This window comes from Barbus barbus, assembly GCF_936440315.1.
Source record: "Barbus barbus genome assembly, chromosome: 12".
NCBI classification, from domain to species: domain Eukaryota; kingdom Metazoa; phylum Chordata; class Actinopteri; order Cypriniformes; family Cyprinidae; genus Barbus; species Barbus barbus.
In genome coordinates, this window is record NC_136740.1 from 10,634,296 (window position 1) to 10,647,415 (window position 13,120).

Consider the following 13,120-nt stretch of genomic DNA (forward strand, 5'->3'; position numbering starts at 1 on the left):
CTCACACACATAGACAGCAACAATGGGAATTATGTAAGGCTGCTATTCATTGACTATAGCTCAGCTTTCAAAACTATAGTCCCCATCAAGCTGGCATCTAAACTCACAGACCTCGGCCTAAACTCCTCACTCAGTGACTGGATTCAAGACTTCCTTACCGGCAGACCTCAAGTGGTGAAAGTTGGCCAGTTCACCTCAAACTCCATCACCCTGAACGTAGGAGCCCCACAGGGCTGTGTCCTGAGTCCCCTGCTCTACTCTCTCTACACGCATGACTGCGTGTCCTCTCACAGATCCACGTCTATTATCAAATTCGCTGATGATACTGTGGTTCTGGGCCTCATTTCCAACAACGATGAGACCGCATACTTGGATGAGGTAGAGAGACTCACATCATGGTGCCAGGACAACTGTCTCTCTCTGAACGTGAGCAAAACTAAAGAGCTGATCGTGGACTTTAGGAAGAGACAGCAGCAGCCCTACACTCCTCTTATGATCAGTGGAACCCCTGTGGAGAGGGTGAGCAACTTCAAGTACCTCGGTGTAAACATCTCAGAGAACCTGACTTGGACTACACACATCCAAACACAGGTTAAGAAAGCCAGGCAAAGACTGTACCATCTGTGACAGCTGAGGAAATTCAGGGTCTCACCAGCAATCCTGAAAACTTTCTATTCAGGGACCACAGAAAGTGTATTGACTCAGTGCATCTCAGTGTGGTATGGAAACAGCTCCAATCAGGACTGCAAAGCACTACAGAGAGTTGTGCGCTTAGCTGAGCACATCTCAGGGTCTGCTCTCCCCTCTCTGCAGGACATCTACCTCAAACGCTGCAAAAATAGAGCTGTCAAAATCAGGACTCAAATCACCCTGGTAACCGACTATTCACTTTGCTTCCATCTGGAAAGCGCTTCCGTAGCCTGATGGCAAAAACTGAGAGACTTAGGAGGAGCTTCTTCCCCCAGGCCATCAGGCTCCTAAACTCTAACTCTGTGTCATAACATCACATGACTCCATGTAAATATCACTATATCAATAAGCTATTCATAATTTTTCTCTACCTCATATTGCTGCTATTTAAATACCCCGTACAACCTTTTTGCACATTCCTCTTATTACTAAGTCAACAACATACTGACCTGCACATTTATATTTATATTTTTTATTTTATAATAATAACTTTTCTTTTTCTTAATATTTGTATTCTATATAATTGCACTGTCCTTGAAGTGGACCTGACCTACATTTCACTGCTGGTTATACTCTGTATAATTGTGTATGTGACGAATAAAAATCTTGAATCTTGACTGGGAAAGGTTTTTTTTTTTTTTTTTTGACCATCGTGCGCTCCTACACCCATATATTAAGCAAAATAATTTCTGACAGTTAACATAATTTTAATACTGATCTATCATCGAACTGATTAAAATAATGTTAGAATAAAATAAAATTGACATCAATGAAACACAAACATGTCATGTTGGAATACACTTTCTGTGTCACGAGGTAATTCATCATCATAACTCATTAATTATGCATGGCACACAGTTAAAATAGTTTTGCCATTTATGTGGTCTTAAAGGAGTAGTTCACTTCTAGAACAAAAATGTACAGATAATGTACTCACCCCCTTGTCATTCAAGATGTTCATGTCTTTCTTCAGTCGTAAAGAAATTATGTTTTTTGAGGAAAACATTTCGGGATTTCTCTCCATATAATGGACTTCTATGGTGCCCCGAGTTTGAACTTTCAAAATGCAGTTTAAATTCAGCTTCAAAGGACACTAAACGACCCCAGCCGAGGAAGAAGGGTCTTATCTTATCATTATTTCTACGATTATAACAATTATGTTCTGTATATAAACACACACATACAGTATATATTTTGAAAATATTTACATGTCTATATTTATATTATAAATAAATATAATATATTTGGTATATAAACAACATATATAGAGAGAGAGAGTTTTAAAATGTAAATGATATTGTGTGAGAACAACATACAATCACAGAAGACTTTTTATTTATATATTATATACATATATAATTTGTTATATTTTTGGGAATAGAGGGGAAACGGTGTAAACAAAACATTTTGAACCGTCCAAGCAGTTCTTTTTTTATAAAACAAAAAATGCTGAAAAATTGGTAATCTGGAAGACATTTAGCAATAAAACTGCAAAAAAAGAAATATAATAAGCATTTTCAAAAGACATAAACAAAAAAGTGGTATCGGTTTGCTTCAGCTCAAGTGTACATATATTGAAATGTGTGCGTTCTGTATAAATGATCCACATTCATAGCATCAGGGATTCTGCTTGACTCAGACCAACAGAAGCTGAGGGCAGTTCTTCCTCCTGCTGTCTTTATCCGCCTTGCCGATATAGCGCAGGAGCAGCTTTGTGGCACATTTGGCACGGTTTTTGATTTTGGGTGCACAACAATGAGGCTTCACCAGCTCCTTCGCTTTACACATATCATTCAGGTGACTGTCAAGCTAGAGGAAAATAAAACAGATAATATTAACGTAAAGACAGTGAGCCAGGAATAATGCATTTTTGCTGTGTTTAATCTTTTAGCCATTCGCTCTCTTAAAAAGACACGGTTTACAATTACATTTCGATTTATTAAGCATATTTAATCATGCATCAATCCATCAATCTTGGCCTTACCTCAGCCTCTATACATGCAGTTCTCTCCTGTAACACTAGAGAGCAGCACCGTCCAACCATTCGATCCACAGAAAAGGGGAAACCCTTCCTGTAGCCGGAAAAATACGATTTCAGTCACTAATTCTTCAAATATTTGATCAATACTTACATTTTCCAGTACCTACAGTTTGGTGCATGTTGGTAAAACCAAAAATAAGCTGTCTCTGAATTCAATTAATTAAACTTTGCACAATGTGACCTAGTTAAATATAGCCTATATTTGGATTTTCATTGTCCTTGACAATGTTTTGCGGTGCACAAAGCTAACCACGCCGAGATAATTTTTTAACTATCCTTGTTTTGACTAACTTTCATGGTCAGTGTTGTCTGAAAGGAAATTGATGAACCTAAACATAGATAATAAAAGCACAAAACAGCAGCAAATTATCTCGTGGAAATATTTTAAGAGAACAATGGCATGTGTTTGCATGAGAATATTCTCGCAGTATAAAACACATGAGTTTCTCCAATGGCTCGTGTACATATATATTATATTAAAACCGAAAACATTTCAAGTTGTTTTACTGTATCAAATAAATGCGTTGGCAAACAAAACATTCTTACTTGTGATTTAAACATGAAATTTTGAATGAAAAGGGTCTTACATGCTCTGGATAGCTGTATGTGTATGGCATAATGTCTCGAGGGTTGGAGGAGCAGCAGGAGGGCTGAGTTCTCCATCAGTGGATCTATATTCTGGATCTGGAGCAGAAGCTGCAAAACAGGAGTACTGCTCTTCTCCCTTCTTCTTTCCACAACACTCAAACTGCTGTCCTTTGGCTTTCTTCTCATCTTTACAAAACTTATCAACCATCTTCTTCCACTGAAATAGATAAACTCATGAAAATGACTACTTATGAGCAGCAAAAATTAGATTAGATTAGATTAGATTAGATTAGATTCAACTTTATTGTCATTGCACATGTAAGGTACAAGGCAACGAAATGCAGTTAGCATCTAACCAGAAGTGCAATAAGCAGAGGTACAGGATATACAGTGCCTACAATATGTTACATATGTACAGAAATATACAGATAAGGCAGTAGTACTATGGACATAATTTACAAGTTTTTAAATACTATCAGTATGATATACAGATGGGTGATATGCACATACTATACAGATGGGTTGTGCAGTAAATGTATGTACAGTAGTACTATGGACATAATTTACAAGTTTTTAAATACTATCAGTATGATATACAGATGGGTGATATGAACATACTATACAGGTGGGTTGTGCAGTAAATGTATGTACACTATGAGCGAAAATAATTACAAATGGATATGAATAAGCTATAAATTAAGATATATAAACACTAGTGCAATGAACATTGAAAGTGCATAGAAATAAAATTTACAGTACATAGTAATCAGTGTAGATTGGTTGTTTTTTTGTTTCGTTTTTTTAATCGATTTAATGATGGGGAGGGGTGAAGAGTTTGTAGTGGTGTGTGAGGGGGGTATCATTGGGCAGAGTTTAGTAGGGAAACAGCTGTAGGGAAAAAGCTGTTCCTGAGTCTGCTTGTCCTTGATCGGAGGCTCCTGAAGCGCCTCCCAGAGGGCAGCAAGTTAAACAGTCTATGGTCAGGGTGAGAGGAGTCCTTAAGAATGCCGCGAGCTCGACGTAAACAGCGTTTTCTCTGGACGTCCTCAATGGCAGGGAGTGGTGTCCCTGTGATGCGTTGGGCGGTTTTCACCACCCTCTGTAGTGCCTTGCGGTCAGCAGCTGAGCAGTTCCCATACCAGACTGTGATGCAGTTGGTCAGGATGCTTTCAATTGCACACCGGTAGAAGTTCCGCTGGATGATTGGAGACAGGTGGTTCTTCTTCAGTGTCCTAAGGAAGAAGAGGCGTTGGTGAGCCTTCTTGACTAGGCTGGATGTGTTGGTGGTCCAGGTCAGGTCCTCCGAGATGTGGGTTCCCAGGAACTTGAAGCTGGAGACACGTTCAACAACCATCCCGTTAATGTGGATGGGGTCATGCGTTCCACTTTTCTTCTTCCTGAAGTCCACAATGAGTTCCTTTGTCTTGCTGGTGTTGAGGAGCAGGCTATTGTCAGCACACCATGCAGCCAGGTGCTGTACCTCCTCCCTGTAGGCAGTCTCATCGTTGTCTCTGATGAGGCCAATCACTGTGGTGTCGTCAGCAAACTTGATGATGGAGTTGGATCCATGCACAGGCCTGCAGTCATGGGTGTAGAGGGAGTAGAGAAATGGGCTCAGCACACAGCCCTGTGGTACGCCGGTGTTGAGTGTGATGGTGGTGGAGCAGGTGAGGCCTGACCTAACATGCTGAGGTCTGTTGGTCAGAAAGTCCATAATCCAGCTGCAAAGGGAGGTGTTAACACCCAAGTCTCCAAGTTTAGTGGTCAGCTTGGAGGGAATGACGGTGTTGAATGCTGAGCTGAAATCAACAAATAATATCCGTGCATATGTGTTGTTGTTTTCCAGGTGTGTGAGTACCGAGTGCAGTACTGTGCCTACTGCATCCTCAGTGCTTCTATTGCTTCTATAGGCAAATTGGTGTGGGTCCAGTGTGGGTGGGAGGCAGTTCTTGAGGTGTGCCAGGACCAGTCGCTCAAAGCACTTCATAACAATGGGTGTGAGTGCTACGGGGCGGTAGTCATTCAGGCACGTTGGGGAGGAGTGTTTCGGCACTGGCACAATGGATGTCGACTTAAAGCATGTTGGCACCATTGCTTGGGTGAGTGACAGGTTGAAAATGTCTGTGAAGACCCCTGCGAGCTGCTCTGCACATGTCCTGAGCACACGTCCAGGAATGCCGTCGGGGCCAGCAGCCTTGTATGCGTTGATGAAAAATCAACAGTTTAATAAGAAAAGGTGATGCCAGTTTTTCTTTTCAGCTTAAAGGAATGGTTATATTTACTACTTAGTTCTGATGCGTTTGTTTTTTGATTACGCAAACTTATTTTATTTACCATCTATTGAAATATGTGATTTTTTTCTCTTTACCTTCTTATCAGCACAGCGTTGTTCGCTCTTTTTCTCCTTACAGCACTGCTTGTATTCTCTCTCCAGGACATTGATGGCCTTCGATTGACGGACCAGCCAGCTGTGGCCAGTGCGAGGAAGACACTTGGCCATGTATCGTGGTCGGATCTTGCCATGAGTGCAGATATGTGCTATGTTGGAGGAATCGGGACGGCCAGGTGGAAAGCTGATGTTTGGAACTTCCGTCTGCTTCATAAGTGCTTTTGGAGAAGCCACCAATGAGCTGGATGATTAAAGAGAGAGCAAGTTGAGCATGTTTTAAGTATTTATACATTGTCTATTCATTTTTCTTTTCCTCTGTCTTATTTGCAACCCTAAATGTGCTTATTTTCATGGTGGGACGAATGAGTTTGTTACATCACCACCTAAAACTAGAAGATGAACCAGTGTTGAGGATGACGAATTTCTTCTTTTTATGGGTTGGGAAGATGACATACTTTTTCTCTCCAGCTACATTTTTGTCTACATTGAAAAAATCCTACTTACAAACTTCCCTTTGTACAAATATTATAGTTTTGCTAATTTATTTAAGGATTAAGGTGTTTCAAAAAAAAATCAGTTGGTACAATAATTTAAAAAAAAGTTTTTCTTGGGTATATTTGCAAATTATATAAATTAATCTAGTCTGGACCTGAAGTAACATCATACAGCAACATATTAGGGACTGTTGGAAACGTAGAAAGTTTATAAGACTCTTATTAATGAAATACGGAAATAACATTTTAATTTTGTTAAACATTGAATTTCAGGTGGACTGACTATATAATCTTGTATATTCTAATGTGTTAATAAATGTGAAAGTGAACTTTAGGGGGTAAAAGGTTTTTTTCTGTTTAGGTCACCGATTATGGGTCTTTAAACTGTATACTAAAACCATATACTGTATCATGTGGTCTAACCGTTGGACTGTATGCATCGGCCGATTTTTATTGCATTAAGAGAATTTCATTTTTAATGTAAAATATTGTCATGTAATCTAAAAATGTACTTTGTGGGTTAATATCTAAACATCTAACTTTTTACTGAAGTCAAAAATATTTAATACAACTGAATCTAACTACATCAATTAATTCTTGATTGTGTTGATGTTGTACAAAACATAAGCTAGGAGATGAAATCATTGCTCATGTGCCTTTCTCTTTACAGTAGAAGCCACGTTAGGGTCTTCAGTTTACTTCTTTTCATCATTTTATCACCAAATCAAAAACTGACAGTGTGCCACCTTTTATTTTGTGTCATAGATATCATTATAGAATGAGAGCAGAAGAAAAAAAATACTACTTTTTCATTATTAAAAAAACTATTTATTTTTCATTATTTGATGTGAACATCTATCCAGGGGCGTGTCTAGAGCATTTTAAATGGGGGGGCCAGTCTGGGGCAGGCCGGGGGGAGGGGTTGGATACACGATGTTAATAGGCCTATATTATAGGCTATTAATTGCACAGTGTGAGATTCATTGGTCCTCACAGAACTTTGTGAGATCGCGATGAACAAAGAGTGACAGCTTTATTGGTTATGAGCACTCTTTGCGAGCTTTCTAAGCAATCCATTTGAAATGTAGAACTTTGTTTTTGGCCCACACATACGTTGCAAAGTTTTAGGAATGACATCTGCATATTTATGCGGGATTCGCTCTCGAAGTAGCAGCATATTGATAGCAACAGAAGGGACAAAATATGTGAAAATGTGCATTAAGAGAGCACCCCCACTTATTTCAGAAGCAGCCTTAGTGATTACTTCTGGAACCTGGTTGATATGCTTCTATAACTATATACAAAAACAAAATACAAATGTACTAAATAAAATAATTTAATAAATGCATATTTACAATTTAAGCACTTAACTAAAATAAGTATTAATAAAATTAATAACTAGAGAAGGCTAACTATATTCAGCTTGCTTCCATTTAGTGAGAAAAGCCTACTCTTCACTTGAATTAGAAAAAAAAAGCTTTTCTGGTCTTCAGTGATGCGAGGATAACGTTTGAACATACACACAATATCTGAGTGAGACCCGAGCCAATTCATAAAAGAACAATGTAGATTTAAAAGCACACGTCCAGTTTTGTGCGAGTGAAGGAAATCCGCTTGCGAGTGGAGAGATGCGTGCTCGCGCATTACATGATCGCGTAACATTATGCGCTCTCGACATTTGTCATTTAGATCACCCTAAAATTAATAAAGAAGAGAAGAAAGCGGCCCTAGGCAGCTGCCTACACATGCCAAGATACGCCAGATGCAGTTAGAAACTAAAAACAAGCCTATCGCAAGACATCTGGAAGGGGGGGCACCTGGGGTGGCCAGCCAAATTTCAGGGGGGGCCGGTGCCACCCCTGGCCACCACGTAGACACGCCCCTGCATCTATCATGTGGCATAACCAATGTGGAGTCCAACAGGATTCGAAGAATTACTAGTCAGGAGCCACTTGTTCAAAATTAAGAGTATATTTACTAGAGATCAATTATACAGGGTAGTAAAGCTCAATGAAGAGAAGAACACCTCCCTTTTCTTCAGTCATCTTTTATACTCTTTAATAAAAGCGTGTGCCTACATATTCTATAGGTTGTGCGCGTGACCATTACCATACCGTACTGTACTTTCCCAGAGGATATCTATGAAAAAGCTTGAACATTACCAAAATACTGTATGTGCATTTTACAATTTAAAAATACAGAGTAAAATGGTACACCAAATCAACATTAAATTATTTCCATGACAGAAAAGTTTTTGAAAAAAAAAGAAAAAAAAAAAAAAAAAAAAAAAAAGGCATATAGCATCATTAAAACATTTTCATTTGAGGCTTTTAGATCCGTAAACTACATGAAGAGGGAGCCATTATGAAACAAATGTGAGATCGTGGCTTACAGAAATGTATACCATAAAATAAAAGCTAGAAATGTTCTCAACATCTTTTTGTAATACTGATATGTCATAAAGCACAGTAAAGAAAAACAGAATATAGTCATTTCTAAAAATAACAATTGAATGATCCAATTCATTTTGATTCACTCAAGTAACATTACAAACATTGATTTTGTACATTTGTTTTTTGCACAAAAAAAAACTAAAAATCCCCATTACAAACTCTAACTAAAAACACACTGTATATACTCCAGTAGAAACCTACCCTTTGCAAGCACTGGAGTTATATTTGAAGCCTCGACTCTTTTGTGGAGTGTTGCCATTGGAGACCTCGGAGACGTGATATGAAGAATCTGAAGCCTCCTTATCAAAACAGCTCCATCTGGCCTTCCCGCTCTTCTTGCAGCAGAAGTAGTGACTGGTCTTGATAGAGAATTCCTCCTCACAGTAGGCAGACAGTCTCTTCTTCCACTGAATGATTGGAAAGACAAATCAGAAATAAATATACAAAAGGAAAAACACTATAATAACAATGAGGTACATCTACAATGAAACGGAGAAAGAGAGAGACCGCAACAGTTATGAGAGAATTATAAACGCACAAACAGTCAAAGCTGTTTACTTTGACATTGCTCCATTTCGGACTGCCAATGTTTTGGATACTTTCTCACCAAAGACTAGACAAAATCTTTGTTTTCATTTAAATATTTAAAAGACGTTGATTGTACATGAGAGTGCAGACAATGTCCATATAAAGACAAAGTAAACAATAGAACTGAGCAACATAAAAATAAATAAAAGTCAATGTAAAGGCAGTCTTTAAAATATGATTTAGTAAGAAATGTACTTTCTGGTGAAAAGCTAATCCTCCTACATCTGTGGTCTCTGTTTAAGAAACATGAGGAATCTGAAATCAGTTAAGAACTGGATTATTTAAACCAGATGGGAGTGTAAACACACACACACTGGGACTCCAAGGCAAAAAAACACTGCCGTTTGTTCTGCAACTCTGCCTCAAACAATGGCAGAGGTTTGGTGCTGGATTGACAAATGACAGGCGTGTTTGGGAAACCTGTTTGGAAACAGGCAATAGAGTGCTTCAGGGATGACATGTTAGCACTACAAAAAGTTAGCATTTTTAGCTTGCAATTCCATAGTCCTAAAGTCAATGGGTTGAAATAACACAAGTTTTTGGTTAATGCAAGCTGAACACATTTTCATGCTTTATTCTACAACATAAAATCCATCAGTAATACCCCTTTTTATATATATATTAAAATAGGTGGTTGCTAACAAATTGCCAAATGGGACTACAGAGGTTGTGAACATTAAAAATCATTATACAAAATGTTAAACCCATCTTCACTTGTCTGCTTTTATAACATTATGTTTATAAATCACACTCTTGCAAACTATTCTAACTCTGTATTTTTTAAATAAAGACTGAAAGAGAGAAGCTTAAAGTCATGCGACTGTTGTAGTTTGTATACCTAGCCTATGTTTAGATGTCTACTTCTCATGATGATTCATAAAAGGCGTGTTCATTTGTGAAGATCATCATTTTGCACAAAACATGGAAGAATTATATACTTTTGTTAGTGACAGAACTTATTTTCCGCAATAATCCAAAAGCAAATGGGAAAAAAACATGGGGTTTTGTTGAGAGAACAAGGGTGATGTTAACTTTCAGGTTGGCCTACAAAAATGTGTCACTGCAGCACTCGATTTCATTTGTTGCTGCTTTCATTTAGTTTGGTGGCATGAAATTCATACACTAAAACTTTAAAGTAGTAGTTTTCAACTTGTATTACAACAGAAGTACATATGAGCTTGGACAGAAGGCCTGTGAATATAGTCTTGTGAAAGCTACACCTATTATTAAAAGGTATAATAATGTTAAGACTCTCACCGCTTGTTCAGCACAACAGATTTGCTCTTCCGTTGTTCCATTAATGCCACAGCAGACACCGTACCAGGACTGGAGTTCATTGATAGCATCAGCCTGACGATGCATATAGCCAAAGCCAGTCTGAGGAAACTTGTCCTTAGGGTACTGGACCAGTGCTTTACTGAACCGACAGATATCTTGCAGGTTGCCTGTACTTGGAAAGGCTGGGGGGAAATCAACCTCTGGAACCCCACTGGGTCCCATGGAGCGAGGGCCAAACACTGGGCGACCTGATGAGGCAGATGAGAGCCAAAAATTACACCAAAAATTCACAAGTTAAAAATCTATAAAATGATGCTATTAAAACAGTGTTATATTGATTGAATCCAGGGCTTCTTAAACACTACGGAAGAGCATTTTATATAAACGGTTATCTAAAGACCACTCTAAGTTCTTGCTCAGACGTCGAGACACATTGACAAACTGAATCTCAGCTCCCAAACCAAAACACATTATAGCATGCAACTGTACCTATTGGGACAGTCTCAGGATGAAAGTTTGTGGCTTCTCTCTGGGTCATGTCTGAAGAGGCTGCAGCTAAATACACACAAAGAAACCCAGGAAAGTAAAACACCATCCAACAAATTCATTGACTTTTCATTGAGAAACACGCAATGGAAACAGCAAGCGATCACTCACCCATCACTTTGGAAAGGTCAGGGATGATCGGTCTCTGCAGCATCATAAAGTCCCGCTCTGAAAAGAGACAAAGAAAGTGTAAACTCTTGCTTTACATATTAAAATTAGTTTTTTAATTGGTAAATTTTAGTGGAAAAATGAACAGCTACAGATCAAAATAAGTTTTGCCTCTTAAGTCAACATTAATTTTAACAGATCAAAATGCTTATACATTATAAATATAAACTAATTGATCAATCAACAGGACAAGTCAATCACTGATCATGGCCTTACCCTCACGGGTGAGTGACACAACTCGCTCATGGCCATCTGCGAACGAAAGAAAACAATCAGGTCAGGCTCCGGACACAAGCACGGCTTTGCAGTAGTCATCATTGATGTCATTACGAGCAAAACTTGCAATCAAACGGGCAAAATTCAGTTGGGGAAAAAAGGTCCAGTCTACTACTGACAGAAGTCTAGCGATGTATGAAGCACAGCTAACGCTTCTAGAAGTCATCATCCACTCACTTGACCAAATTGAAATTTTTGCTAAATCTTTGTGGGGAATTTTTTGTGTGAAATTTCAGATCACATGCCAGCAAAAACACGCAGAACAACATCAGTGAGCCAGCTTTCAATCTGCATGTTGCGTTAGTGACATGCAAAGTTGTTGTTGTTTTTAACAATGTAATTGTCCATTTTTGTCTGAATGGTATGTTGTATAATAACTGCCTTTAATTACTTATAGTAACTTCCCACTTACTAATATTGTTTTTAACCGTGAAACTCACAGTCATGCTAAACACTTGTGGATCCCAACTGAAAGAACTCTGTGATTGGTTTCTTTCCACTACAAATACCATTACAAAACATCAACTATTAACCATTAAAAAAAATGTTTTCCTGTGGTGTGTTTTGGGACATATTCCATTAGGATTTAGTGGTTTTAACAAGCCACCAATAAAAGGCAACAAACTACCAGTAGAGACCCACAAGGACATTACAGTTTCCATTAAAACAATACAATTCCTTTGATGGTTTCTATAGTTTATTGTTTTTTCAGCAGGGATGACTCGCTGATGTGCTGACATTTACAATAATATGCTGGTGTGATATTTAATTAGAAACAATATATAAAAGATATGGCGGCATGATTATGGTATAAAGTTGAATAATTCAAGCAGACCTTGATAAAGCACCATGTCAATAAGTTCTCTTTGGACAGGAGAGCCTGGAAAAGTAGGACACATTTGGCATTAATCATTAGAGGGGGAAAAAAAACTACTTGGATAACATCCAGAACATCTGCAAGCATGTTTTATGTAACTCTGGTATCCATGGAAAAAAATTAATTAATAAATCGAATCACAAACAAACACTGCCTTACGAAACATGGCATAAATAAACAACAAATCATTCCTATACTGTCGTAAACGCCCCAGAAATTTATATTCCTTCTCATAAATCCTGAACATAAGATACATGCAAAAGCAGGCCTACTCCATTTCTAAATAAAGTTGCATTTAACGTTACCTTCCGATGCATCGCATAGAAGAGCGAGTACAAGCGTCAAATAAAGTCCGACGCCGCGCGAGGAGCTCATGGTCGGTGATATGCCCTCAGTAAACACTTCTCGGGTGAAGTTAAGTGTATCAGACGCGAAGACGCTGACCGTGTGTTCAGCTTTCCGCTCTTTAGCTTTTAAACCCTCCAGGACGCATCAAGTTCAGAAGGAGATCATGTGGAGGAGGAGGTCTTTCGCAGACTTGCTGACACACTTTAACTCCTTCACAGAAGTTCGCTTCTGTTTTTTGTTTTTTTTAACTGTTACCAGTAGCTACGTGCCCCGTCCTATCCTGTACCAGCCTAACCCCCGAAAATAACAATAAGTCAGATGGGTGAGGACGTAAAGGAGGGCAGTATTTACTGTCAAAAAATACACTAATTTCCATGTCACTTC

At 38.5% G+C, this 13,120-nt stretch overlaps 1 protein-coding gene across 1 annotated transcript; it reads right to left on the reverse strand.

The window, feature by feature from the left end:
* Window positions 1-2,003: 2,003 nt before the first annotated feature.
* LOC306877929 (extracellular matrix protein 1-like) lies at window positions 2,004-13,076 on the reverse strand. Its single transcript, XM_079429978.1, has 11 exons — window positions 12,694-13,076; window positions 12,347-12,391; window positions 11,452-11,487; window positions 11,179-11,235; window positions 11,011-11,076; window positions 10,501-10,769; window positions 8,857-9,062; window positions 5,688-5,949; window positions 3,319-3,536; window positions 2,675-2,762; window positions 2,004-2,499 (listed from the first exon to the last, which is right to left on the reverse strand). Exons 1-11 carry the CDS (start codon window positions 12,761-12,763, stop codon window positions 2,326-2,328), a joined length of 1,491 nt encoding a protein of 496 aa, XP_079286104.1. The 5' UTR covers window positions 12,764-13,076; the 3' UTR covers window positions 2,004-2,325.
* Between the last annotated feature and the right edge of the window lie 44 nt (window positions 13,077-13,120).